The sequence below is a fragment of the Vicugna pacos genome, chromosome 13 (genome assembly GCF_048564905.1).
Source record: "Vicugna pacos chromosome 13, VicPac4, whole genome shotgun sequence".
NCBI classification, from domain to species: domain Eukaryota; kingdom Metazoa; phylum Chordata; class Mammalia; order Artiodactyla; family Camelidae; genus Vicugna; species Vicugna pacos.
In genome coordinates, this window is record NC_132999.1 from 62,432,511 (window position 1) to 62,460,353 (window position 27,843).

The 27,843-nt window shown below is 46.4% G+C and overlaps 2 protein-coding genes across 2 annotated transcripts in view; both read right to left on the minus strand.

Moving 5' to 3' along the window:
* PER3 (period circadian regulator 3) overlaps positions 1 to 13,281 on the minus strand; it is a 34,950-nt gene extending 21,669 nt beyond the window's left edge. The window contains 11 exon segments of the mRNA XM_072975887.1: positions 415 to 470; positions 473 to 509; positions 955 to 1,023; positions 3,587 to 3,865; positions 6,625 to 6,673; positions 6,935 to 7,017; positions 9,364 to 9,564; positions 10,801 to 10,916; positions 11,637 to 12,082; positions 12,486 to 12,878; positions 13,173 to 13,281. Coding sequence (XP_072831988.1) covers positions 415 to 470; positions 473 to 509; positions 955 to 1,023; positions 3,587 to 3,592 — 168 coding nt within the window. The 5' untranslated portion in view covers positions 3,593 to 3,865; positions 6,625 to 6,673; positions 6,935 to 7,017; ... (3 more) ...; positions 12,486 to 12,878; positions 13,173 to 13,281.
* Positions 13,282 to 17,705: 4,424 nt separating this feature from the next.
* VAMP3 (vesicle associated membrane protein 3) lies at positions 17,706 to 26,833 on the minus strand. The gene is made up of 5 exons (XM_072975484.1): positions 26,710 to 26,833; positions 24,554 to 24,635; positions 21,141 to 21,299; positions 20,295 to 20,346; positions 17,706 to 19,467 (listed from the first exon to the last, which is right to left on the minus strand). Coding segments are annotated over exons 1-5 (315 nt in total). The 5' UTR covers positions 26,712 to 26,833; the 3' UTR covers positions 17,706 to 19,447.
* Between the last annotated feature and the right edge of the window lie 1,010 nt (positions 26,834 to 27,843).

Consider the following 27,843-nt stretch of genomic DNA (forward strand, 5'->3'; position numbering starts at 1 on the left):
CTCTGGCTCTCTTCAAGATATTCTCTCTGGTTTTATTTTAGTTTGAATACGATATGCCCAAGTGTGTGGTGTTTTTATTTTGTGATTTTTTTTTTCCTTTCATCCTTAAGTATTTCTGGATTACCTACTGAGTCAGGCATTGTGCTCGACCCTGAGAATGAAGTTGGAGACAGAGCAGACACTCTCTTTGCCACTGTGACACTCACAGTGTATGGGAGAACGGAAGACACAAAGGCCCGGTGACCATGATTGTTATTATTACTATTACTTTGATCATCAGACACGTTAACCTGCAGGGCAGTGGCCCAGGCTCAGGGCTCCGTGCTCACACAGGCAGAAGAAGGCTGCACCTGCGAGAGGGCAGGGCTGCCCTGCCGACTCACCCCCAGGCTGTCCAGTGAGGGTCTCCGTCACATGCCTGTCTGGTGATTTGGTCCTTGACTCGATGTAGAGCTGCTGACTGAGATTCTGATTTTGTTTACACTGGCACAGACCTGCTGCAAAGTCAACTTAGGGAAAAGAATGATAAAACATGTTTCAAAAATTGTGAGAGTGTACATTACAAGATACCCAAACAACATATGTGACTTCCGGTTCCCTGAAGACACAAGGACTGACAGCACAGCACTGACTTGGGCTCCCGCTGCCCTGCAGCACCCGGGCACGGACGATGCTTCACGCCTACCTGTTTACAGCATGCTAATCTCCAGAAAGAACACAATTAGCCCAAATGTCCTGTTCTAGAGGTGATATTCTCTTTTTCCAGACATTTCCCCAAACTAACACAGATGAGTGACCAGATCGGGTCTTCAGTCAAGACAAGATACTGAGAAGCCACACGTGCTGGGAGACAGAACCAGCAGCGACACACACGGACCACAGCAGGTGCACAGAAGCCCACCCGCTTGCCGGGGACCTCTGCCCTTCCTCCAGGCCTCATGGAAGAGGCCACGCTGACCGGCGCTCCTGGGACCCGCTGCTCCCCAGACGTCCGCAGCCACTGGAAGCACCCACGTGGACCGGCTGCAGGACAGAGGGGCCGCTTTAGTCACAGGCGGTATGGCAGCTGGAGGAGAGGCCCAGTGTCACTGACCTCAGCCCACCTAGTCTCGGCTTCATGCTAACCACATTCACATACTTTGTGGCCCACTGTCCTCCTGCGCAAAATGGAACAATTCCTGACTTACCTAAAGTTGTGAAATCAAATATGACAACTTGTAAATCTTAGAAGTATAACATGCAAGATATTTATATTAAAAATACAGACAACTCAAATAAATTTCAAACCAACAAAAATCAAATGGGCGAATGGGTCGATGTCAGTTATATAATGTGGAAGTATTAAACCGTTCAATATTTTTATTTATTTCAGAAACAAATTTCTTTTAAAGAAGTACTTATCTTTCACCTACCTCAAGAAAAACACACCTGGGTGTGTGTGTTGTGGTAAAAATTATTTTATCCACTAGGATTTGAGGAGCTATGGAAAACAAAGACCTGCTTAAAGGTAAATATCTAATTAATCAGCCACTTAACTAACCGCTGATCATTATCAAAAAGGGAACAAACTCTCTATATGAAATGACAGAAATCTCGCTTGGGGCCTGGCCTTTGTTAGTAATTTTCATTATTAACTACATTTTAATTAGGTCAAAAATGTGATACCTACTAAAGATAACTTTAAACCAAAAGAGAACGTCTGTCTACGCTGAAGAGCTTACTCACCACAAATAATCCAACAGTCAAAGCTGGAGTGATTCAGAGTTCAGGGCAAAAACGCCTGCTCTATCTAGCGGCCGTATGTAACTATGCAAACAGGATCTGAGATGTCAGTAGGATATGGGCATTTTTAATCTGTGCAGTAAAACTGGGATGGTCAGTGCTGGGGCAGCTTGCTTGAAAATGCAGTGATGAACACAGTTGGGACCATGTGAGCGCGATGCTAACTTCGCACTTGCTCATGCATGATCTCATTTGCAAGAGGCATAAGATGAATGCAAAAATAGCATCGAGTTGATGGGGCCATTTATGAGACTGGAGAAGCACGCCCACTCCTGCAGCAGGGACCTGCCACCTCAATGCACCACTGCGCTTTCTGAGCCACGCCCGGCCAACCTTCCTTTCCCTCCCACCACAGCTCACCTCTGCGGCCCTCCCAGCGCCCACGGCCACAGCAAACTGCAGCCCCTTCCACGGACCGGAGCTGTTATTTCTTGCTATCTTTTGTGCATCTATGAACCCTTTAATGTGTGAAACTGTGTTATCATTTCTGTCAGATTCCTGTCTTACTATTAGCATATGGTTACTTGAGTGCTGTTTCCCTAAACTCATTTTTCCCATGAGCCCTGTGGTTCTTTTTTTTTTTTCACTTGAATCATCTGGATTTATTTTTAGGATGAGGTTCTGACAGAAAGTGTTACTGAACTGGGATTTCATAATACATTATTTTATTCAACTGTACAAAAAGATGAGATACAAAATCGAAAGAAGGAAAGCATTGTTTTTAAAATTTCTAATAAAATAACTGTTTAATATCTATTTTCTCAGCAATGTGGGGATACTGGTGATATAATTTGTAAAACGTATTTTTTTTTTCAATTTTAGGCTATTATTATATACTTTTTTGTTTGAAACATTCTGGAAAAAGATGATACAAAATGATGACATAGAGAAGAAAAGTGAGAGTTATTTTCAAAGATAAAATTACTTTTAAATTTGAATTAAGTATAGAAAATCAAAAGAGCTAAATATTCTAATTTTTCAATAGTCAGTATAAAATACCTTATGAAAAACATATAATGAAATTGTTTTTTAGGATCTTTCCCCACCACGGGGTTAAATGTGAATCAATTATTTTGATTTTAATAGACCCATTATCTAAAGGACAAGATCAGCCATTTGTTAAAAATATATCTAATTTTTTTAGAAACAATGAAATTAACAATGAGAAATAATTTTGTCCATAAGAGATAGGAAAATACAGTTAGTGTCTGTGCTTCTGTGCTCTATTCAGATCTTTGGAGAAAGCTTGTGAGGAGCGGTTACCAAAACTATTTACGCAATTGAAGCTTCCTGTGGTTTTCATTGTGCGAATTTTTTTGCATTGGATGGTAGTTTTTAGGAAAGTACTTGTCACATTACAGCAGAACTGACTGTAATTTCAAATAATAAATGGAAGCGGCTTCCATACGGAAGATGGAAACTATACTTCTTACTCAGGGGCTCTCAAAACACTTTAGAAACAAAAATTCATCCTTGTGACCTCTGTGCAACAGCGTCAATGCTCTTACGTCACACGAGGCAGAAGCAAAGGCCAAAGGATGGTCACCGGTAGAGAAAGGACGGGAAGACCGGGTGTCTGCGGCCCAGCCTGTGCTCAGACCCCGAGGCTGTGTTGTCCCTGAAGGAGGCCACTGCACAAGAAGTCAAGCTCAGCAGACGGAGATGTCAGGGAAACCAGCTCAGGGCCAAGCTGGACTCGAGCATCCTTTTCTGGTCCTGCCCCTGCAGTAAACGGGCTTTCTCGGGTCCCTTTCTGATGGGCTGACATGTGACCCTCCATCTAAAAGCAGATGTCCTGACTCACCTTCATAACCAGAATGAATCTCCTCCACCAGACCAGACAGCAGGGCTCGGCCTCGGGGCAGGCGGGGCTGAGCACGTGACTCAAACAGGAGAAAATCCGGAAGGGGCGGGAAGGCTGCCCGCGCCCCCTGGCTTCAGCTCCACTGGCAGAGCACAGACACCATCAGTCCTGATGTGATGCGCTCACTGGGTCCACCATGAAGCAAGGCCTGGAAAAGTGTTTTATCGCTGATTTCCAAGGGAGGCGTATCCAAGTCCAAAATGTTTAAACATATTGACTCTTAAAAGAAAGGAAACGTTGGTTTATGTTTTCAATACCCAAGGGCAATTATACTCGTTTGTTATTCAACGAGAGGGAGGTTTTCTGCAAAACCGGCTCACCACTGAATGGAAGACGGAACAGGTCACCCAAATTCCCAGGCGACCTTCTGCTTCTACTGCGTAGAGGCATGGACACTACCTGTCTTGTCCCGTGCATCTAAGCCAAGCACCAAGTGACAGAAAACAGGGTCCCCTGTGACTGTGCTCCCAAAGCCAGCTCTCCGTCAGCCCTTCCTCCACCCTCTTTCAAAGGACTGACTCAGTCCCACGGCTTCAGGTCTCCATCCTGTGCGATACCCCCGGCTGCCCGGAGGGCGGTTCTGCTCAGGTGTGCGGGTTATTCCCTTAACAATCATATCCCCCCACCTTGCCAGCCACGCCCTTCCTCTCCCAGCATCGTTTAAACTCCTGCACGCTGAGGGCCCATGGCCACTCTCGTTCCCACTCCCCGTGGCCTGAATTCCTGGCTCTAGCCCGGACTTCTCCCCTGAACCCTAGGCTCCGCACCAGCGCCCCATCAACGCCACGCTGTGGATTTCTAATCGACGCTGCACACCTGCCTCACCTAAGACTAAGCAGCGTGGCCTTTCCTCCGCACTCCAGGCCGCGGCTCCTCTATAATCTCCTGCACCCCAATAAAAGGCAAAGATTTGCCTGTCACCCGACCCTCTTCCTACTTCACAGCCCATACTAACCCATGAACATATCCTGGTAACCGTCCCTTACAAAAATATGCAGAGTATCCAGAATGTCCCCTGTCCACCACTCGGCCTGGTCCAGGCCTGGTCACCTCCCCACTGTCCTGCAGAACCCGTCTCCCTGCTTCCTTCCCCTCCTTCTGCAGGACCCTCAGCACAGCACCCAACACGAGCCTTTGATCATGTCAGTGATTTCTCCTTCTGAAAAATGAAAAAAATGCCCTATCTCTATCCCCTGAAACTTTCCACAGCAACCACCACCCAACAGCCCGGATTCGGCCTCCGGATGCGCAGCGCTGTTTCCCAGCACCAGGAGCGAGGGAGCCGCGAAGGAAGGACTGACCGGTCGTGGGTAGGAAACGTCGGGGCTGAGCCTGGGGCAGCAAGTCTGAAAGCACCCCGGGGTGCTCTCACTGGAGAGGACGGGAGCTAACCTAGTTAGCTAGTTAACCTAGTTAACCAGTAGCTCCTGCTGGCCAAAGAGGGATGGCTGGAGCATCACGGGGCACACCGAGAACCTTATCTTTAGGATGACATCCTGAAATTGTGACGGAGATCTGAGATTTGTTTCAAAATAACGGGGGATGGGGGGTGGGCGAGGAGTAGGTGGTGGTGCAGACGGTACAAGACTGGCCACAGATGAGAGTTATCAATGCGGAATGATCACTACATATCAGTTTACTGTACTGTCTTCTCTACTTTTACACTATTTTGAAAAATCTCCAAAGCAAAGTCTTAAAAATAATTAAGCGGTTAACCTGAACAGAACATTTCATCAGAAGTCTAAGCTCCCTGTGGTTTGGGCCCTGCTTCCTCATCTTCTTCCACCCTCCCCTCGCCTTCCTCCCACGGGCCAGGCAGGCTCTGCCCCAGGGCCTTTGCACCTGCCTGGAGCCACTCTTCTCTCAGATAGGCATGTGTGTGGCTTATTCCCTCGCCTCCTTCAGAGCTTTGGTCCTAATTAGGCTTCTAATTAGAGAAGAGTTCCTTGGCCACCCTGAATTTACCAGCAATCTCTCCACCGCCCAGAACTCGCTTACTCTGCTTTACTGCTTTACCCAGAACGCAGCGCCAGCTACCCCGCGTATATTTAGATAGCTGTTTATTACTGGTCTCCCCCACTGCACATAAGGTCCATGAGGGCAGAACTTTGTTTTGATCCCAGCACCTATAATAGCACCTAGAAAGGTACCCCAAAACATTTACTAACGTAACAAACACACACAGCGCTTACCACACGGCAGGCACTGCTTCAGTAAACAACAGCTCATCTTCGAATGACTGAAAAAAGCAACACGCCTCCCACCCGCCCCGCCCACCTCTCTGCATAGGCTTCTTCCCCAGGCACTTACATACTGTGAGCTCAAGCCCCACGGTCCCACGGGATGCCTGAACAGTCCGTTACAAGGCTTTCTCTCCCCCGAATACCGCGGGCATTTAGTAACTCCAATACTGATGTTGGCCATCACGGCATTTAAAAAATGTTTTTCTATTTACTGTGAAAGTAACATTAACGTATCACAGTAAACTTTAGAAGAGAAAAAAAAAAACACTAATAAATCTACCAGAAACCAACTACTATTAAAATTTTGATCTCTTTTCTTCTATTTCTCTATCTCTGGACCTTTTCAGTCCTTCTCACAAATATACCTATCTTGCTGCTTTCTTTGAGGTTGTTCGAAATTTCAGAAATTAACTTTAAACGTGACTGAAAAACAAAAACGAAAGAGCCAAAGACAACGGTCATCTGAAAGTATACTTAGCGTCCAGTGACTCTAACATGCCCCTGGGTTAAGAAAGATCCTTCTGGTCTCTTCTCCTAGTGCACGGTTACCTTCTTTTCTCATGAGAACAGGTATCCTCTCCTCCATCAAAGTACAAACTTTTGTTTTAGCAAGAACCAAGTCTTGTCTTTCATGTCCTCCCCAGATCTAGCTGAATACAAAAGAATCAAAACAAGTGCTAAATAAAACTAGAGCCTCATCCACCATGTCTGGCTTTCGTGAGCCTCCAAACTCACCGGATTCTTCAGAAAAAGGATTTCACTGGAGCGAACTCGGACTGTGACGCTGCTGGAAACAAAGACAGGCGTCAGTGTCCTGCACCGCCCAGCGTCCCGCAAACAGCGTCCACCATCGCCCCCATGGCCGACTCTTTTCAGAGGGAGCTACTCGCGATCGAAGTCGGACTCTTGCCCTCACTCTGAGATTCAGTCGCATCCAGTGTCTCCCAAGGGCTTTCCTGTCCCAGCAACAACCCTCATCTGACTCGGGGCTTTCCCGACGACCTCCCACCATCCTTTCAGTACTTCCACACCTGCCCGTACTCACTACTGCAGATGTCAGTGTGATAACCCTGCGACACAATTCTTTCGGTGCTGATTTTCTATTCCACCGCAGCAGTCTGGGCGTGCCTTAAAAATTGGGAATCAGACTACTTGAGAACTTTGGGGCACAGGACATTTACATTTCTTCATTGCTTTTTCTTTCCCTGGATAAATTCCCCAAAGTTGTATTTCTAGATTAGATAATACGATCGCCTCCTGACACTCATCACATCTTGGCAAATTAATCTCCAGGAGATCGCACCGGTTCATGGTGTCACGGGTAACACTTTCTCACAAAGCCTCTCTGCCAATAGTTTGCTTCAGGTTTGTTGACTTTTGCATTTATTTTATTGATCTGGGAGGTGGTAATTCAGAAATGTTTACATTTGCCCATCTTAAGGGAAACCAGGAGACGGAACCAACCCCACATCTTTGCTGACTCCTTTTATCTCCCGGTAGAGCTCCCGGAATATGTATCTTTTGGGCACTTGCTCCCTGGAGTGAAAAGTCCTCAGTTATGGAAACCCAGGAAATGTTTAAAGTCAAGAAGATGTTTTTAGAAGATACACTGAAGAAGCATAAACAACAGGAATTCTAAAGAACCAAAACACTGAATGCGGTCCAGGTCTGTACTCCCAAGGACAGGATCACAGGAAGAATCAGACAATGTGCTTTTGAACGATCAAGAAAAATGTACGTGATGTAAAAAGAAACCCCTCCAGTCTAAAAGTGAAGTGAAAGAAACGTCTCCAGTTCAAACTCTCATAATTATAAAACTATGAAGGTCACCGCCCCAGAATGCTGAAACCAGAAGTCCTTACGGAAGTCTGCAAGAAATAAAGGATGGAACTTGATAAAGTAAGCTTAAGAAATAAATTACTCTAAGACATGCTCAAGTCTTAACACAGAAACTGTTTCAGGAAAGGCTTAGATAAATTCACGGAGGAATTAAGGCAAGATAAGGATGTTTCAAAAACACCCTTGATTTTCTGAGATGATTTCTGCAGACGGGAACTGGATCCTGGTGCCACTTTCAAAGGCATGCCTTGGTCTGATGACAGCTCTCCTGCTTTAAGTTACAGCCCCAGCAGCCGTGCAGTCAGAGGGGCTCTGCATTCCCACTGCCACTTCCTGGCAGTGTCACCTTGGGCAAATCACTTAGCCCGGCGCCTCTGTGACTGGCAGCTAAGACAGGGCACAGCCCCAGGCTTCGGGGGACCTGACTGTGCACAGAGTGGGTCCCGAGGCAGGGCCATTCCGCAGAGATACTGGGCTCCCCCAGCACGTGGTGGGGCCGGGACTCCCCTCCGGCTGCCCGGCCCAGGTGCTCTCTGAGCTGCGCTGCAGGCCGAGACCCCTGCCCTTCACCATCCTCGCTCCTTCCAGCCAGACCAGCACTGGGAGCTCCCCTCACCACCCGCTCCCAGTAAGTCTCTCGGGAGCTAACCCCATCTTGGCGCCTGCATCGCAGCACTCCCCCACTAACAGTTTCTGTATCTGTCCGCTGGAGATAACGACACTATCTACTGCTCACAAGCTTTTCGTGAAGATTAACTTTGTTAATCCACTGAGGCATTAAGAAGGGTCCCTGGCAAACAGTGACCAGCCAGTAGAAGATACCAGTTAAGAGGAGCCTCCGAGTGTCTCCAGTGCTCTCCTCGCCCGCAGCGCTGCGGTGACCCTGTGTGAACAGGGGCGTCAGAAACGATGGCTCTTGCTTTACAGTGAGAAGCTAAGTGGCCTCCAAGGTTCGTGAAGGGCCAGAATTCAATGGAAAACGCAGACTTTCAGCCTACTAGCTTAAACTCAGCATGAAAACAATACCACAACTCGACTGTAAGGGGAACTTGCTCACACCGCTTTTACATTACACCAGGCACCTGAACTCCACGGCAGTCACCGGGGGGCCTGGAACTCAGGGAGCCCGCCTGTGCCCCAGTGGGAGACGTGAGCCCTTCACCACATCCACACAGCAGTTCAGAAGGAAAACAAAGCAATGAGATTCAAAACTTTCAGGGAGAAGAAAAACTGGAAAAGGGATCTAACCTAGAGAAGTTTACCTCCAGAGCAAAGCAGAGAAATAACAAAGACAGTGTAAGAGAAAAAACATCTTAATTTTATTAACTTGAAAGAAACAGCCTTTGGAGCAATTAACTGCTGCGCAGCATGCTGTAATCAAACCACATTTACATACGTAGATCACATATGTAAAATCTGCAGCATTAACTTGACTGAATGAAAGCAAATTTGTTGGATCTTTATGTTACTAGAAGCCCTTAAAATGCTATTTTCTCAGTCTGTCTTTTTAAATAAATAAGACAAATCATATCAGCTGCACGTTCTTAATAATGCATTAATTTTTGGCACTATTTCTGGAAGAATGAAACCAATCTTTACCAGGCAAGATAAACAGCTGAATATTGGTCCCATTACCTCTTTGGGTCCAGTTGTTCCAGAAAGGGAGCTGAGCGTGGGCAGTGTGTGTGTCGAACACCTTCACATCTTGAGGGGCAAGCAGTTCCACAAAGCGACAGGACTCCAAGAAAGCCTCTTACAGTTCAGGACCGCAGGAGGCTGTTCAGACGTGCGCACTAACCGTCCAGACAGAAATGAAAAAACTGCCACTAAGGTATCCTATGAAAAACACTTACAATAAATGCAAATATTAAGATACTTACTGGCAACGTTCCCTGAATAAATTTCCTCTAGACTTCTACCACGATCAATAGCTTAAAACACACACACACACACACACACATACACACACTCGCTCATACACACACACACATCCTTGCAAAGGCAACAAAACTCTCCAACATACTTCCTAGTTATCACTGTAAAACTATTTTTCCTCCTGAAGGTTTAAGTTCTATGCCAATAAATATACCAGCCCATTCCATACCCACTAAACACACACTTGGGATACTTTCTCCTTTGCAAACTGTGCCCTTCACCCAGAAGGCCTGTCTTCTCTTCACTAGTGCATCACCTAGGGTGCAAGACCAAGTTTAGGATTCACCTACTTCAAGATGTTCTTTGACAGACCTCGTTACGTAAGAATTGGTCCTCTAATTTGTTCCATTAGAAACAAACATAACTGATTCATAATCAGCCATTGTTTGTACCTGCTACCATTGGCCTGTTTTCCTCTCTAGCTTTATTTTGAAGATCGTACAGGGAAAACGTTTTCTTAAACCTCCAGAGCAGCTGCTGCAGGACCATGAACACAGCCTTTAGTATAGTAAGTGCTGAAACATTAGGGACAGCTCGTTACAAAATCTGTAATTTACAATTACGTCGAGGTCTGAACATAAAGGAAGTCATCTCCATCACCTCAGCAATACATGCGGCTTCAATATTCCGTCAACATGAAGATTTGAAAAAGATACACTAAACGTCTCTTCCAAAATTTTACAAAAAAAACGGCAGCATCTCAACTCACCTGTTCTATAAAATCCAGTTGTCACAACTTGAAGTTGTGGGTACTGGAACTAAGAATGATATAAATCAAGATGAACAATTTGGAGATTAGAATCAGATGCAGGAAATGACTCTGCAGTGTCATTTTCTTTCCTTAGTTTGGGAGAACTCAGGGATGCTAAGGAGACGAGGCACTCCACGACGGAAGCAAAGCCAACTGGTACTAAAGCAAAGCAAACTGCTACTGATGTGTTGCTTCCTGTTTTTCGACATCTTCTTGGGCAAGGGCAGGAGAACCCCCACAACGCCTTGTGAGCAGTTTCCCCCTATCGGTTACCTCAAATAATGGTTACTGAAACACTCAGTGATTAACTTTAAAAAAATGCATGTCTCGATAAGGTCGTTAGGAAAAGTCACCAGGTTGATACAGCAAAACTTGTGAAATCTTACTGAGTTTTTGGAAGTGTGTTCTCAAGCAATAGCGGCCAGCTCCTCAAGACTGAACCTGCTCACATCTGCCTGAGGTGCTCCATTCTGACTGAGAATCTGGAAAAGCTCACTGTTGGCTAAGAAACATAGGAAAATACATTGGTGACAACAATATCTTTAGGAAATAATTTTTATCACTATTCACGTTGGCTTCTTTCTTAGGATGAGGACACCTCAGCACGTCTCCATTAAAACCAGATCATTTTCTTCTTTCACCTAAAATACTGAGAGTTGTACAACTTAAGATTTCGAATTTTATGAATTCTGGGTGTTCTAGATCACAAGAATAAGATACATTTAAGGTACTGAAACAAAACAAAATTCCAAATACACACACACAGGAAAATTTTTTTTGATGGGGAGAGTAATTAGGTTTATTTATCTGTATATATATACTTTAAATTTTTAAAAAAAATTTTTGGGAGGGGGAAGGTAAATAGTTATATTTATTTTTATTTATTTATTTTTTAAGGAAAGTACCGGGGATTGAACCTAGGGCCTCGTGCATGTGAAGCACGTGCTCTACCACTGAACTATATCCTCCCCTTTACGCAGGAAATTTTTATGGCAGACAAAGGGCTCCAGTATTCAGGAACTAAATATCATATATGAAGCCAGAAAGGTTTGTGCTAGAGAATGTGCAATTTTAAAATTCCTCGAGAAGAAGTCAAAAATTTCTTAAGAAAGTGTTTTAATTTGGTAAATTCCTGATACATCATGACCGCATTTTAGAAGTACAACTGTGACAGGGAAAGATAAATGTATTTTTCCCCTAATAGTCATAAAAGACAATATACCTTCAAAAAGTGAATCTTCAAAATGGGCTTATGCCAAATTCTACACTCCTGAAACAAACCAGCAAAATCCTGCAGTTACTAAACTGTCACACCATCACACCAATAAAGACTCTCTGAGCGCTTATTTGCAAAACTAAGATGCTAATGGCATCAGTGCAGTTCTGCTCACTTTACATAAAGCAGCATAAAAAACTCAAAGCTTGTCTGAAACTAAAACCACGCGGACACCTCTGGCCTGGCTGGGGTTTATGGGCGGTGCTGTCCAAGCAGGGCTGGATTCTCTCTCCAGGTCGTTTACCTTGCACGCTGTGTACACAAGGAAGGGCGCAGTTGAGGGCATCCAGAGTGCTCGGTTTACTTTGACAGCATCTCTCTGACCAGAAATATTTTTTCATTTCTTGGACAACTGTTATAAGTTCTTCAGAAACTCTGGATCCTGCTGTTTCCTGCAAGATAAAAAACTACACATTCCCACTTGCTTGCAACTGTAATAAGTTAACTTTCACTGAACAGTGCTTTCGAGCTTTCTGCCTGCTTGTGAATTTGCCCATTTAATTCATAGATTTATTATCCCTGCTTTACAGGCGGGAATCCCAGGCACAGAAATTGGTCAACAGCAAACATCTGCCACTTTCTCGCTCCCACTTCAGCCCGGAGTCAGCTAAAGCCCTCCACCACTTTTTATCTACTTTCCGTACTCGAGAAATTTTTTCAGTTTCTGCAATGTGTTTCAGTCTAAGTTGTCTGAGTCTCTCCCTCAACTCTTTCCTAGGCGTACCAACAAAACATAAAATGATTTAAGCCCTCCTTTCCCTTCTGCTGCTCCAGCAAAGAACCAGATTATATCACCTGTTGCTGCTCCCCTTGTGTTTGCTCTGCAGTTGGGATTTCTGGCTCCACATCTCGGCAGATTCTTTCTCCAGGGCCTCGGTTCCGCTGGCCTGGGGTCCTTACAGTTCATAACGCTGGTTCCTTCTGGAGTCCTGAGATTCACCACGGGACATTTCCAGATCTTCACAAGGTTCCATCTTTCACCTGGCAGCCCTCCGTCTCTTGCCTGCTTCTTTTTTACTTTGCAATCAGTGACGGAAATTTATTTCTCATTTTGGTCCATGCCATCGCATTAGAGAAAACTATCAGTCCTCACGAGCCAGCAATTCCTGATCCCTGCTCATCCGGAGGCACTTTTCTCCCCGGTATTTCCATACAGTCTTAGATTTCTCCGCTCCCAGAGGGTCCACCCTAGATAGAGGGGAGGGTGGATACAAAGGTGACTAGTGTCAAGAGAAGCACGATTTTACGCCGGAGACCCAGCCCTGGGGGGGGCACCCCGCCCCAGTCGTCGCAAAGCCAGGCTCGGACCCCCAACCCGCCCGCCCGCCGCTCGGCGCGCACCCAGAAACCGGACCGGGCAAGGGGCAACTTGCAGCGCAAGGTTCCAGGAACCCCGGGTTCCCGGCCCCACAGCGCAGGGCAGGCTCGGGGCGATCGCAGCCGGCGGGCTCCATGGCCTCCCCGCCGGAGCGGAGTACACACCTGCCGCCGCAACCCGCGGACCCGCGAGCGGCCGCTCGCCCAGCCGTCCCCGCCCCTGCAATCTGGACGCTCGCGGCGGGCCGGGCGGCCGCCGGCGCCGCGCCCCCAGCACGCCGGGTGTCGAGGCCCCGCCCCCGGGCTGCGCGATTGGTTGCCGCCGTAGGCTCTGCGGGCCCCATTGGCTCGGGGGCGGGGCTCGTGCCAGGGCGATAGGGCTACGTAAGTGAAGGCGAGTGCGCTGGGGCGTAGGCTTCGGAGCACGTTACGTAACGCTGGCGGGGGTCGGCCGCAGGACGGCGCCTGGCCAATCCCGGCAGGCTGGCGAGTAAGCAAGGGGCGGAGGAGCCCTGAGGAGGCTCCGGCGCCAGCCGCCAGAGTCAAGGGCCCGCGCCTGTCACGGTGCCGTGGGGATGGGCCCCGGGAGCCACTGGAGCCAGCGGGGCAGTGATAGGGCGCTGGAGCCGCCAGTCATGAGGAGGCGGGATCTTGGCAGGGTGGGCGGGGCCCGAGCGGGCGGGGCTGGCGCGGCCTCCACGTGAGAGGCAGCTGCTCCCGGGAGAGCCGCGCGGGTACCCTCCGCTGCCCCGCACGAGTTGGGCAGAGCCGTGGCAAGCGGCGGGCGGGGGACTCAGGTCGGGGTCCCGCTGGGCAGCAGGAGGAAGGTGCTGGAGATCCGAGCGCTTTCTCTGCGTGTTCTCGGGTTCCTGTCATTTCCATCTTTCTTAACGACCTTCTTGCTCTCACTCCCGCGGATTCAGGTGAGGGGCTCGGAGGCCCCGGGCAGTATAACAGCGCTGTAAAAATCAAACCTGGCTTTCAGAAGCGGAATTCTGACGGGGAACTTAAACATGTCCCTGGTCCTCCCAGAGTTAAAGAGTCATGTGTAACTGGAGGAAGACAAGTGTTTGTAAAAGACACTATTTCGGTAAAGGAAGGTGTAGAGAAGCCCTTAAAAAAAACACCAGTCTGGAGGCTGTCTAAAAATTGTATTTTCACTCATCCGAAATGGAAGGTACCATGCAGAACTCCGCCCCTGTCCAGTGACGGGTACATCAGATATCTTCGCCATTAGTTTTATGAATAAAAAGAATTGTAAATAAAAGGGGGAGGGGGGCTGAAGTGTGGCAACTGTTCATATTACATATTGGATACAGCACCTTATTTTTCCAAATGAGATCTTACTATCCTCTGAAGCTCTGTTTTGTTAGACTGCATTCATTCAACAGATATTTATTGAGTGCCTATCTGGGCAGGGACGATTGTGGTCCCTGGTGACAGAATAGTGGCAAAAGCCCCCTGCCACTCAGGGAGTCTACATTTGATTAAGGGGTAAAACACGAACGTCTCCGTAAAGTTCAGAAAGGAGAAAGAACCGTGTGGAACGTGAAACACCCTAACGTGGAGGGTGAAGGAGGCAAGAGGCGCATGGCCTCTTGGTGGCCAGGGAAGTTCTCTCTGAAAAGGTGAAGTTGAAACTCGGGTGAGGGGGGCTGGGGAAGCGCACCCATGGAGGGAGCAGCACCTGCAGAGGCCCTGAAGCAGGGCAGCTTTATTGATGAGAAACAGAAAGGTGGGAGGAGGAAGGTGAGATGAGGTCAGGAAGTTCGGAAGGACCCGGTCACAGGTCACAGTGGGCCTTGTAATTGGGGAAAGCGATTTGGATTTTTTCCTAATGGTAGTTGAAAGAGGAGGGTTTTCAGCAAGAAAGTGATCTGTACCTGTCAGATTGCTGCACAGGAAACAGGTAAGTCAGGAGGCTGCTAATTACAAGAAGAGAGCTGAGGATAGCTTAGTCCAGAGTGATGCCAATAAAGATGGTGAGAGAAGAGACTGAACTTGGAATACATTTGGGGGCACAGAGCGTGGGGGATGAATTCAAAATAAGGTGTGAGAAGAAGAGTGTGACCCAGGGGGACTCCTGGGGGCACTGGTTTAAGCAGAGCTGCGTACGAGGGGACGGGCACTTAGACAGGCAAGTCTGGGGGTGGCAGGTTTTGGTGAAGAGAGAATAGAGAGTGGTTTTCTGCAATGTTATGTTTAAGAAGTGCATTACACATCCAAGTAGGCAACTGGATTTGCCGGCTGGGAACTTAGGGGAGAAGCCAGGGGTGGAGATACAGCTTACATCTGGGAGTTGTCAGAGTCTCCACGGAGTTTGCAGTGATGGGGGAAATGGTGTCAGTGAGAGTGCAGATGGAGAAAAAGGGCCAGAGGCCAAGATTTGGGGCACACGGAGATTCGGAGGTCAGGCAGAGAAGCAAGCGACGAGTAAGGAGCAGTAGATGAGGCTGAAGGGAAGCCAGAGGAGTGTGGTTCAGGAAGCTAGATCATGAGGTTATTTCAGGGAGAGCGCTGGCAACTGTATCAAACGCTGGTGACAAGCAGAGAGAAACTGTGGCGGAGGATTTCCTGTTGGTCTGCACCAAGATGGTGACCTTGGTTGGTCCTTGGTGACTTTGTTTAACGACGTCTCAGTGTCATGGACTGAAGAAAAAGTGGACGTGAGGCAGTGACTGCAGGGACCCGGAGGGAGGAATTTTTCTGTGAAGGGCTAAAGACAAGTATTTGTTAGCTGAAGGGAGGGATGTGGGCATCACTATTAAGGGACTAGGTGATCCAATAAGAAGGGAGAAGTGAATGATGCAGGAGGGAGGAGCTGCAGATGAGAGGCAGGTGCGGAGAGAAGCCCTTTGTCAGGCTGGGGACCCAGAGCCTTGGCCAGAGGCAGGTGCTTCTGCCAGCAGGGGACCGTCTGCAGTCTTGGCAGGATAAAGACAAGTAGATTTTTACATGCACTTAGCTTGCTATTTAAAGGATGAGAAAAAAATTATTTTCTAGTAAGTATGCTATATTTGGCTTATTTAGTAAATTCTAGTTTTACAGATTGAGTTTGCTGGTAGTATGAAAAGCAGCTTAGCTGTAAATATAAGGATGCTTCCTTTTAAATGCACTAAGCAGTCTGGTCAATTTGAAAGCAAATCATTAATCTTCATTCAAAAGCAATAAAAAAATTACCATACTTTTAAAAAGTTAGTGATGCAAATAAAAAAGTATCACACAATAATAATAGTAAGTTATAAGAAACACAACTTACTAGGAAAAACTTACAAGACAAGGGGAATCTGCCTCCCTTCTTTGACTAAAGTTGCTGATGTAAAGGAAGGTATTCACTAACATTTCATTTCTCCTTTGGGTGACGGACAGGATCCCCTTCCACCTCTGAGGTTAGCCACAGTCACCTAACTTGCTCTGGCTGATGAGATGTGAGCAGAGCTGCTGGCCCCACGTCGAGGTGGACGCTTGGAGGCCAGCGCACAACTCCTGACCTTCCTTTCCTTCTGCAGCCATAGCCTGAGAGAGATGTTTACGGGAAGCTCCTCCCAGAGGGACTGACGATAGAGCCTCCCTGCTGACTGACAGCGCAAGAGCCAGGGCGGACTTGAAGCCACTGAGACTGGGGGGTGCTCGGTATGCAGCGTCCCTCCAGCATATCCCGAGCGATGCTTGCGGTGAGGACAAGCGCCAGCAAGTCCGTGCACTTGTCTAGTGCCTAGCGTGGTCCCTGGGGGATGAGGCTGCCGTTCTCTGAACAGACGCTGTTTATGAGAGGGAGGGCAGAGGGAGACTGTTTCATTCTGTTTGGTGAACGCGGAGTTTGAGAGGCTTCTGTCCAACAGGCCAGGAGTTATCAGTGGATTCATGAATAGAGATATCACGGGAATGGATCAGACTGCCTGGGGAAAGAGAAGTCAGGGGGGGACGCAGCCCTGAGGAATCCTGACATTTAAGGGAAGAAAGAGGAGCCTGTTTATGGTAATTTTCATCTAAAATCTTGGAAATGGCACCAAAAATTCATATGTATTTCATTCTATGAAGGTCCTGAACGAAAGGCACAATTCTAGTTAGTGCTCGTCCAGGGCACGGTCATCTGTCGGACATGAGAAGCAGTGACCGTCTATTTGAGGCAATGGAAAAAGGTCAAGCTCTTTCTCCCACCAGGATTCTATTAACTGGCATTTCACTGTAAACACAAGCAAGTCTGCTTCCGCCCATTTCATACTGCTCCCCCGGGGTCGTGGAGTAAGAGGAGAGGTACATCCCAGGGGAAAGGGATGCAGACTCGAAACAAGAGCCACGTGTCTGGAGGTGTCCCTCCCCCGCCCAAGTCAGCTTCCCCAGGCCCCGCATGGGCAGCCATCTGTTCTACCACGGAGGGGCCGGCTCCACTCAACTCTTTTGAAAGACCATGTATTTAAGAAACTCACACGCCACATCCGGAACATTTTGGTAATCACAAGCAAGCCAGTTCCCCACTCACCTCCTCTACTGAAAAAGCACTTTCCACGCGGGGAGCGGCGTGCTTCTGCTCAGTAGGGTGTGCGAGGACATCGGAGTACTCAGGGAGGGACCAGTGAGAAAGCAGAAGAGAGGGAGGAGTTTGGGGGTTTATAAGGGGGGGAAGTAGCAAGGAAGGCTGCTTGAGGACTAGGACCAGGTACAGCCATTCCTCTACACGCGACACAGGTACCAGAGTTACGTTTACAAACACTTTATTCAGTTCATTATAGTGGGCAAGTTCCCAACTAAATGCACAGATACAAGCAGAGTATTCCTGGGTTAATGCAGGCACCAGGGGGTTACATGGGACGGAGCATCGAGGCCGAGGGGAGAGCACCAAGGTTACAGTCAGACCCGGCTGGGGACCCGAGCCGGGGTGGGCCAGCGTCCCGACGCGGACGCTGCTCCTGTCTGGGCCGGGCACACTGTGAGGCATGTCTCCAACTTTCCATCACTTCACTCACGTCCGGGGAACAGACACTACAGACAGGGAACCGTGTCGTGGTGCACCTAACTGCTGTTGCTTTGTAAGCCATAAACTAGCATGTGAACAAGAGCGTTAGTATAACTTCTATCTCCCTCAGTGCCTCCTTGCCTGTTTCACTCCTACCTGAATTCCTGCCCTTAACTCACACACCCTGGTGTTGAATGTCTCACGTACACAACCAAAGCCTCTCAGATGACAACAGCTATTCCCAGCGTCTTATGCAGACTGTGACATCAAAGAAAGACGGTGGCTCTGGTTAGCCATCCTCTGTGAAAAGAGTCAACCACCCGACCAATGCCTAATTGAAAGCGTAAGTGAGAAGACAGATTTAGGATGTGGAATACGGACAAAAATAGGAAACAAATTCCAAAAAGCTATAGTCCAGGGGCCTGGGCCAGAAAATGACCAGTTCACAGATGGTCTCACTTGAAGGCTACAAAATTGTTGTTCACGTAATTATTAGAAGCATCCTGGCATCTACAGCTGATAATCTGCAAACTGCTGGGTGAAACTCTGCAAAGGATGAGACGGTCAGAGTGTAGCTCAGACGTTCTCTAGCCCCCAGGAAAAACACGGAATTGGAAGGAGAGTCACAAGACCTATAGCATTTCAAGGGCAAGAAAGGCCTGTTGGGATGTTCACACACACTGTTACAATTTTAATTCTGAAGGGCACCTTGAGTTCTACTGGTCACTTTTTTGAATTTATCTGATAGGAACAGACTTGACATTTGACTCGGATTTAACTTTTTGGCAAAACAGAAACTTTGGTCATAGCCACAGTTCTATAAAAATGTTTTAAAGAAATTATTATTTCTGATTAAAACAGTATTTTTAGAAAGTGATACATAACAGTAACAAGAAAGTAAACACCTTCATAGCTAATGTAAGAGCAAAACCTCTTCCCAGCATCTTATTTTACACACAGCGGGAGCGTCAGTAGTGTTTACGACCAGGAGAGAGTCCTCTTACGGGGAAATCAGAAAAATAGCGAAACAAGGCACAGTCGGTTTTAGTCAGATTTGGGGCAGGCAGTAGTGTTTGTTCTGGAAGGCACACGCTGGAATCTGATTACCCAAAGGCTTAAATAAGCGTAACGTCGTATGACGAGGATAGCTACCTTGGAACAAACGTCCTTAGCTGGAATCAATGGCGATTAATCAGAGAATGTTGCGTCCAGGTTCTAACAGCCTGGAAGTCCAGAAGCCCCCCGCACCAGCCCACGTGCAAACCTGGGGAGGCACCGTGCAAAGCGGGGGCCGAGCTGGCTGCACTTCCAGTTTGGAGTGCATATTAAACAACAAAGGCACATTTCCTAGAAATCAAACTTTACATTAACTAACAGAAAATAATCATTTTAGACATAACAGTAGGTGAGCTTGAATATAGCAGGTTCTAAGTCAAGAGTGTTGAAGAGGTTTCTCGAACAGCAGGCTGGGGTCTCAGGCTCTTCAGGAGGAAACACTCCACACTAGGGAGCAGGGGGACGAGAAAAAGCGGGGAAACAGCGGTTTAGTCTTTCAGTGCAAAGACAGAACTGACACTAAACACTGCAGCCTAACTGTGAACAGAAATTCAACTTCTGGCCAATTCCCTATTAGCGGCTTCTCTATGTTTTGTGGATGGCTACAGGGGGCTATTGGAAAAGAGGATCCAAGACGTGTTTCTTCAAATATTCATGTACTGGGCTAAAAATGGCACTGGGTCATTCCAGGGTTACACATAATAATATACACATAGATGCTAAGATAGTAATGACAGTAACAATAGTTGTGTGTGCACACATACTTATTCATGTCATGATTATTATAAAATGCCAGGCACCATCCTAAACACTTTTTATACATTAACCAGTTTTGTCCTCGTAACAAACACAGGAGGTAGGTATTGTTATTACCCCCATTTCATAAATGGGGAGACTGAGGTTCAGCGGTGTTAAATGACTTGCCCAGAGCCACACAGCTGGACGGCGGAGCTGGGTGGATCACAGGTGGTCCACTTTTAATCACTAGACTATACGATTTCTCATAAAAGGAAGTATCTGATGAAAATATATTGAGAGAAAACTTACAGGTCAGTGGAAATGAATAAAGTTTCTCTCATTTCAAAGGATTAATGTTTACACCAAAAATCTTATACTTTATTCATACAATACCCACGTATTTAAAATACTAAAACAAAAATGTTTGGCATAAACTAACACCTCTGAGGGAATTTTTTTTCTGCGTTCTCGTGTATGAAATCAAGTGCGAGCGGACAGAGAAGACCTTCCCATGAGTGTGGAGCAGGAGGACTCACCGATGATGATGATGACGATGATGACCACAATGGCAATCCCTATGGCCCACATCTGCAATGACACAGAGCCCCACCTCACACCTCAGAAACAGAGATTAACGTGCTTGCTGAAGAGCATCACATAATACCATTCTAGTCACAGAGAGAGAAATTAAGGTGCACTACAAACTGAAATACTCGTAATTTTTAAAGCCTAAATTTAATGTTCTCAGTGAGGGCCTGAAGATTACTTATCTGCTTTTTCAAACATGTACAAATGACCTGTGGTCTCTAGAAAGGCATGTGTCTTTGTATACACATTTTCCACATAAGGAGGGGCTACTCAGCCTGTCCCACATACGAGAAAGTGCCACTTCCAGCCCAGGAAGGGGCGGGACGCAGCTGGGATCTGAAGGCAGCACTTCTCTCTGGGAGCTACAGACATCTGCCTTGGGCCGTGCTCCTGCGGCTGCTTCCTGCTCTCTATGGAGCACACTGTGGCTTTCCAGTGGCTCTTTCCTTGGCTGCTGGAGCCATTCACAGCCACATGCAAACCGACTACCAGTTTCAGCCCCCGCCTGTCAGTCTGTGTTCAGGACTCTGGAGGGCTGGAAGGGACCGTGATCGATTTTGGACACTCCTGCTCTACACGCTTCTTAAGGTCAGCCACAGAACATGGAGAATTTCTGGTTGTGGAGACAGGAAAAGGGTATGCAGTAGGGTACTGGATTCAGTCAATCCAAATTCCCACGGGTGGGAAGTTAAACTCACCTCCAAGATTCATGAAAGTCCAATATTTGCAGCCTTTGTCTGTCTGCTGAGAATACAGAGGGTGACCTCCTGTAAAGATGGTTAAAAGAGCATTACCTTGCAATTCCTCCACCAGTATTTTCTCTTCAACTTGGCAGCACTCGTTTCAAATTGGGAGGCTCCAGCCTGCAGTGCGTCTGCACGGTCGTCCAACTCAGAGAGCTTCTGATCTCTCTCCAGCACCTTATCCACGTTGACTCTCATGATGTCCACCACCTGATGAATGTGATCATACTAAGTTACACACAAAGGAACAAAAGAACAAAACTTCCCAATGAAATACTGGCACATTTTTTTTTTCAGGTTAGCACTTTACTACTTTGAGCCAAGCCTTCATTAAAAAAAAAAAACTCACCCTTTCATGATAAAAACAGTCAGCAAACTAGGAATAGATGGGAACGTCCTTAACATGCTGAAGGACATCTATGGAAAAACCCATGACTAACATCCATGCTCAGTGATAAAAGACAAGGAGGCCCGCCTTCACTACTGCTGTGCAACACTGCACTTGAAGTTCTGGCCAGAGGAATTAGGTAAGAAAAAGAAATAAAAGGCATCCAAATTGGAAAAGAAGTAAAATGATCTCTGTTTGCAGATGATTCCATATACAGAAAATCCCAAAGAATCCATCAAAAAATCCTACTAGAGTTCGCAAACAAACTCAGTAGTTTTAAGGTACAAGATCAGCACCCGTAAGTCAGTGTGTTTCCACACACTAGCAGTGAAACGGAAATGAAGAAAAGAATTCCATACAGTAGCATCCGAAAGAATAAAACACCCAGGAACAAAGTAAACCAAGGAGGCCGGAGACTTGCACAACGACAACTACAAATCCCTGCTGAAAGGAGTTAAAGACCAACAGAATGGGAAGACATCTCAAGCGCATACACTGAAAGGCTCAGCACGGTCAGGATCTGCCAGCATGGCAGTACTCAAAATGACGCACGTATCTACAGATTCAACATAGTCTCTTTCTAAATTCCAAGGGCCTGTTTTGTTTGTCATCGTAGAAATGGAAAAGGCAAAACTCAAATTCATATGGGATTCCAAGGGGCCCGGAATACCCAAAACAATATTGAAAAAGGAAAACAAGACTGGAGGAGCCACACTTTCCAATTTCAAAACTTTTCACAAAGCTGCAGTAACCAGAATAGTGCGGTTCCGGCCTAAGGACAGACACACAGACCAACGGAATAGAACTGAGAGTCCAGAAACCAACCTGAACATCTATAGCCAACTGATTTTTGGCAAGATTGCCAAGATCATCCTGTGGGGGAAAGAATAATCTCTTCAACAAATGGTGCTGGGACAACTGGATAACCACATGCAAAAGAACGAGGCTGGACCCTTACCTTACCCCTTATACAAAAATTAACTCAAAATGGATCAATGACCCAAGAATAAGAGCTAAAAGTATAAAACTCTTAGAAGTAAACATAAGAATAAACCTTTATAACTTCAGATCTGGCCATGGATTTGACACCAAAAGAGCAACAAGAGAAAAAATAAATTGGATTTCATAAAAATTAAAACCTTTTTGCATCAAAAGACATTACGATGGATGTGAAAAGACAATCCACAAAATGGAAGAAAATATTTGCAAGTCACATATCCAACAAGGATTTAAGATCTGGAATATATAAAGAATGCATATCAATCACCACAAGAAATGAAGAGCACTCAATTTAAAAAATGGGCAATGGACTTAAGTAGACATTTCTACAAAGAACATATACAAATGGCCAACAAGCACATAAAAAGATATTCAGCATCATTGGTCATTAAGGAAATGCAAATCAAAACCACAATGATACTAATACATACTCATTAGGATGGCTATAACTGAAAAAAAAAAAAGAAGGGAAAATAACCAGTGTTAGTGAGGGTGTGGAAAAACTTGGACATTGTGAGTAGAATGTAAAATGATGCAGCCACTGTGGAAAAGTCTGGCAGTTCCTCAAAAGGTTAAACACAGAATTACCGTGTGATCCAGCAATTCTACTCCTAGATGCATAATCAGGAGAAACGGAAACAGATGTCCACAGAGAAGCCTGTATGCTAATGTTCACAGCATCACTATTCATAATAGTCAAAGGGTGGAAACAACTCAAAAACTCCATGTACAGATGAATGGATAAACAAGTTAAGGTATACATATGCGACTGAATACAACTCAGCCATAAAAAGGAATGAGGTACTTACAGACACTACGACTTAGATGAATGTCGAACACATGATGCTAAGTGAAAGAAGCCAGACACAAAAGCCCACATACTGTATGACCCCTTTTCTAGGACACATACAGAAAAGGCAAAACCACAGAAACAGAGACAATTAGAGGTTACCAGGGAATGGGAGAAAGGGCGATGGGGAGTGATTACTGAATGCATGAGGCTGTTCCTCAGGGGTGGTGAAAAAACTGAAACCAGACAGAGGTAATAGTTGTACAACAGTGTGAATACACCAAACACCACTGACTTGTACATTTTAAGATGGTTAATTGTATGTTATGTGAATTTCAGCTCAATTAAAAAAAAAAAACAACACTCTCCTGAAAACTCCTTTGGTTAAGAAAAGGATCCAATTTGACTTTGTAAGTAAACAGAAGTTTCATGGAGGATGGAATTAGAATGGGACTCTTAGTATGAAAATATAAGAATTCCAGAATTAAGTTCAAAAAGAGACCCATCAGACCAAAATATTACCATATGATTTAACAGCTGAAGCAAACGTTAGCTGAACTCTGCTTTTTAAGGCAGCCAAAGCAGAAAAACCAAGATATCCTTGTTCATCAGTGACGGTTTTTAATAAGACTATGGAAATACTAGTCTGAATTTCTCAAACAACCTTCTGTTGTAGGTCTGCATATATAGGGCAGAACAAAAGATGCTGAGGGTCTTCTAACTCAAGAATTCCACAAATACAGGTGTGCTGGGCTACAGCAGTTTGCCAGCATCTGCCTTTTGTACATCAACCGTCAACAACTGGAGCTGAATTCTACAGACTTGCCAGGCTGGGTAACTAGTAAGCTGGGCGACTGGAAAAAGCATTGTGATGAAAAATCCGGTCAGAAGGATTGGTCCTGGCTTGACTGAGCTATAGGCCTAATCCTTAAAACATTACCACCTTATTTTATAAAATGGTTCTTTTTTCTTTTCTGCTTTTTCGTTTACTGTGGCAAAATATACATTATAAAGTGATTCTTGGAGGAGTGTTCTGAGGGAGGAAGAGTCTACACATTAGGTATGTGATTTGGCCACAGGAAAACAACTTGAAACCAGAAGAATGTGACTTCTCAGAGGCTTAGATAAGGGCTTTCAAAACAGCAGGGAACACATTTTTGTTACATTTATGATGGCTGAAGTTTACTTTACATTCACACTTTAATAATACTTTTTCTACACAGGACTATTTCCAGAGTGTTCCCATGTTGGCTTAAAATTCACGTTTTCTTCATTTCAGAGTAATACCTCATCCACTTGATTTTGCGTCTGCTGAAGTCTCCTGTTACTGCTAGAGGCAGCGCTTGAACCTGCAGGCGCACTTGCAGACCTGAAACATGTAAAAGCACAAGCATGAGTAAATTATGCCTCCAAATACATTTCTGTAAGTATAAGGACGTATTCCAGGGCCCTCAGGGTCAGGAATTTCAGAACCAAAGCAGAAAAAGACAATCCTCCCTGCAGTAATGAACAAAGGTTCTCATGACATTTCTTCTAATTCCTCTATAATTTCAAAGATTCACCCACATGTTAGAAGTGATCAGGGTCTAAAGTGAAGGTTTAACAGGACCTATTCTGTATCAATGAAGCACCTGATCCTAAGATAGGTAAACTCTACTTTCCCATTTTTTGTTTTAAGGCAAAAATCTACTTAAAGGCACTCAATACTCTTTTGACCTTTTCCCTGCGGCAAGAATTGTCTTCATAGTTATGAACAATTATAGAACGCCCTTTTTCCAGTATGAAGAAAGAAACATATTGAGCTTAGAGAACACCAGGAACAAGATGCAGGGAAGGGGGCAGTGTGAGTCATAAAGGTAAGATGAAACAATGCTTCTTCCTCTCTTAAAAGATACTTCTTTTAAAATCCTCATTAAATGCTTTATTTTCCCCCAGGGTCTGAAGTTCTGTAATTGTTTCTGTTACGTGGTTGGCAATGCTTTGATTTTTCATATTATACACATACATACACACACACACACACACCCCCACACACACCCACACTCACACACACAGCCTTGTCTTCTCTAATAGATCACAGACACCTGTGTCTTAGAGGTCTTGTCCTTGTATCCAAGACAGCACTGAGCATGTGTCTATTATTATTACTATTATTATTATTATTATATTATTGGAGTATAGTCAGTTATAATGTCAATTTCTGGTGTACAGCATAATGTCCCACTCATGCATATATATACATATATTCATTTTCATATTCTTTTCAGTAAAGATTATTACAAGATACTGAATATAGTTTCCTGTGCTATACAGAAGAAATTTGTTTTTTAATCTATTTTTATATATAGTGGTTAACATAAGCGTCTGTCTTGCATACAGCAGCCACAGAAACGTTGATTCAACAGTTACTTTATACCTACTATGTATCAAAGACCAGAGCTGCAGCAGATCCCATCCCTGCCCGCAGAGAGTTTATTTATTGCCTGATACATAATAGCGAAGGGCCATACACTGTGCGATTTTTCCAAGCACTTTTTCACTTATTCCTCATAACTCTTTGACGGGGACACTACTATTAGCCTCATTTTATAGATGAGTAAAGCAAGGCTTAGAAAGTCAACATCACATTATTGCAGTGGAGACTGTTTAGACCAGGTTCTGTATAATTCTACGGATCTAAACTTTGACCACTGATATCTACCAGCGGAGCAGTCTCAAGCAGGAACACTCCAAGGTGGCGTCCCCAGTTCCTAGGAGGAACCCAGGGAAAGCACCCATTCCTTTCTCCTCTGTAGATGAGCAATGAGCAGGCTGGAGGGGAGACAAGAGGGTCCTTGTGATTCTTGACACTTAGCTTTCTCTGAATGTTACCAAGACAAACTCCACGTTTTCAAGGGCCATCGCATAAATGCTTCTGCTTAAAAAGAGAGACGGCCCACAACTGTGTGTGCGGGTCTACTCTGACCGCAGGTGCCAGCAGACAGGGCCGAGTCCTTTCCCTTGCAACTTCCGGAGCCCAGCCCAACACCAGGCAGCGAGCAGACTCTCCAGGACGAGGGCAGTGGTCCCAGGTCCTCTCAGTTAACTCGAGACTCCAGGGGGAAGGAGCAGGAGAAAGGGGAAGAGAGGCGGGGACACGGTGGGGGGCTCTCCTCACCTCTGGGAAACCCCGGCCGCCCCGCCCTCGCCCCTTCCGCTTTCGCCCGACGGCTGCCGGGCCCTCCAGGGCGGCCGGCCGCGCCTCGGCGCCGACTTGGCCCGTCTGCTGCCTGCACCCCCGGGGCTGCCGCCCACCCCCAGGCCTCAGGAGCCCCCGGACCCAGCCGCGAGGCTCCGGCCCGCGTCTGAGAGGCGGTGGACGGTAGCCGGGTCGGGCGGGGGTCCTAGCCGCAGGGTGTGCCCCCGGGGCCCAACGCGGCTCCGCGTCGCGTCGTGTCACTCACATTTTGGCGGCGGCGGCAGCGGGCGAGGATTCGGCGCAGCGGCGCAGCGGGACCCGAGTCCGGGGACCTGGGCGGGGCGGCGGCGGCGCGGGGTCGATCACGTCACCAGCAAGGGCCGACGGAGTAGGCGGGGCGCGCCGGAAAGGGGCGGGGCGTTTCGGGGGCGAGGCCACTCGACAGCGCTGGGGCGGGTCAGGGGCGTGAGCTCCGCCTCCCCACCGCCGCCGGTGCTGACGCCGGGCGACGTGGTGCGTTAGGCACTGGCAAGGGACTGCAGGTAAATGAGGGTGGGGGCGTTTTACGTTATTCTAGGCCCGTGGATCGTTTCTCTGGTTCTGACAATATTGGAGACAGCCCATGGGTTAACGTGCCACATTAACCCAGTGGTCCTGGAGACACCACATTTTGTAAAGAAACTTGCTAAAATAAGGGGGGATGTTCGTTTGGAATATTTGTCACAGGCAGTGAAGGGGTTAGGGTCCCTCTCTTCGTGTATTCGTGACCCAAATATTTGTTATTGCACAGACCATACTGGAACTGTACTTTATATGTTCCTGTATTTCCAGGCCCTAGCACAGAGTGGGTCCTCAACTTTTGATTTTGGGTTGAGGCCAAGGCACAAATCTGAATGAGTGAGTTGCTCTGCGAGGTATTTGATGCTGAAAGTATTCCTACCAACAAAGGCAACTCCAACAAAAGACAAAATACCACAGAACTTCAGCAGGTCAACTGGCAGATTAGATGAGAAATGAAAAAAAATGAACACCAAACTGTCTTTTCCAGATCCAAGTAGAATAATTTGAAAAGGGAAGTGTTAGTGTATGTTAGAATAGACAAGAGGGTGTCACAGAGGAGATGGGATTTGAGTTGCGTAAAATAGCTAAAAAGAGAGCTTTCTAGGCATGGGAGGTGCAAACATCATGAACAAAGAAACAGTAGAAACGGACATGGTTTGCACAGACCAACCAGAAGGCGCAGGTTGGGGCATGGTGAAAATAAAACTGAATAAAGAGTGAAGATAAACAAGAAAGGAAAATGTCGTTTAAATGCAGGAGGCACTAGAAACCAGAGGCCTCATGGACTTGGGAGGTCTATCACGGAAAACTTGGTTAGCAGCAGTGCTGGGATGGATCA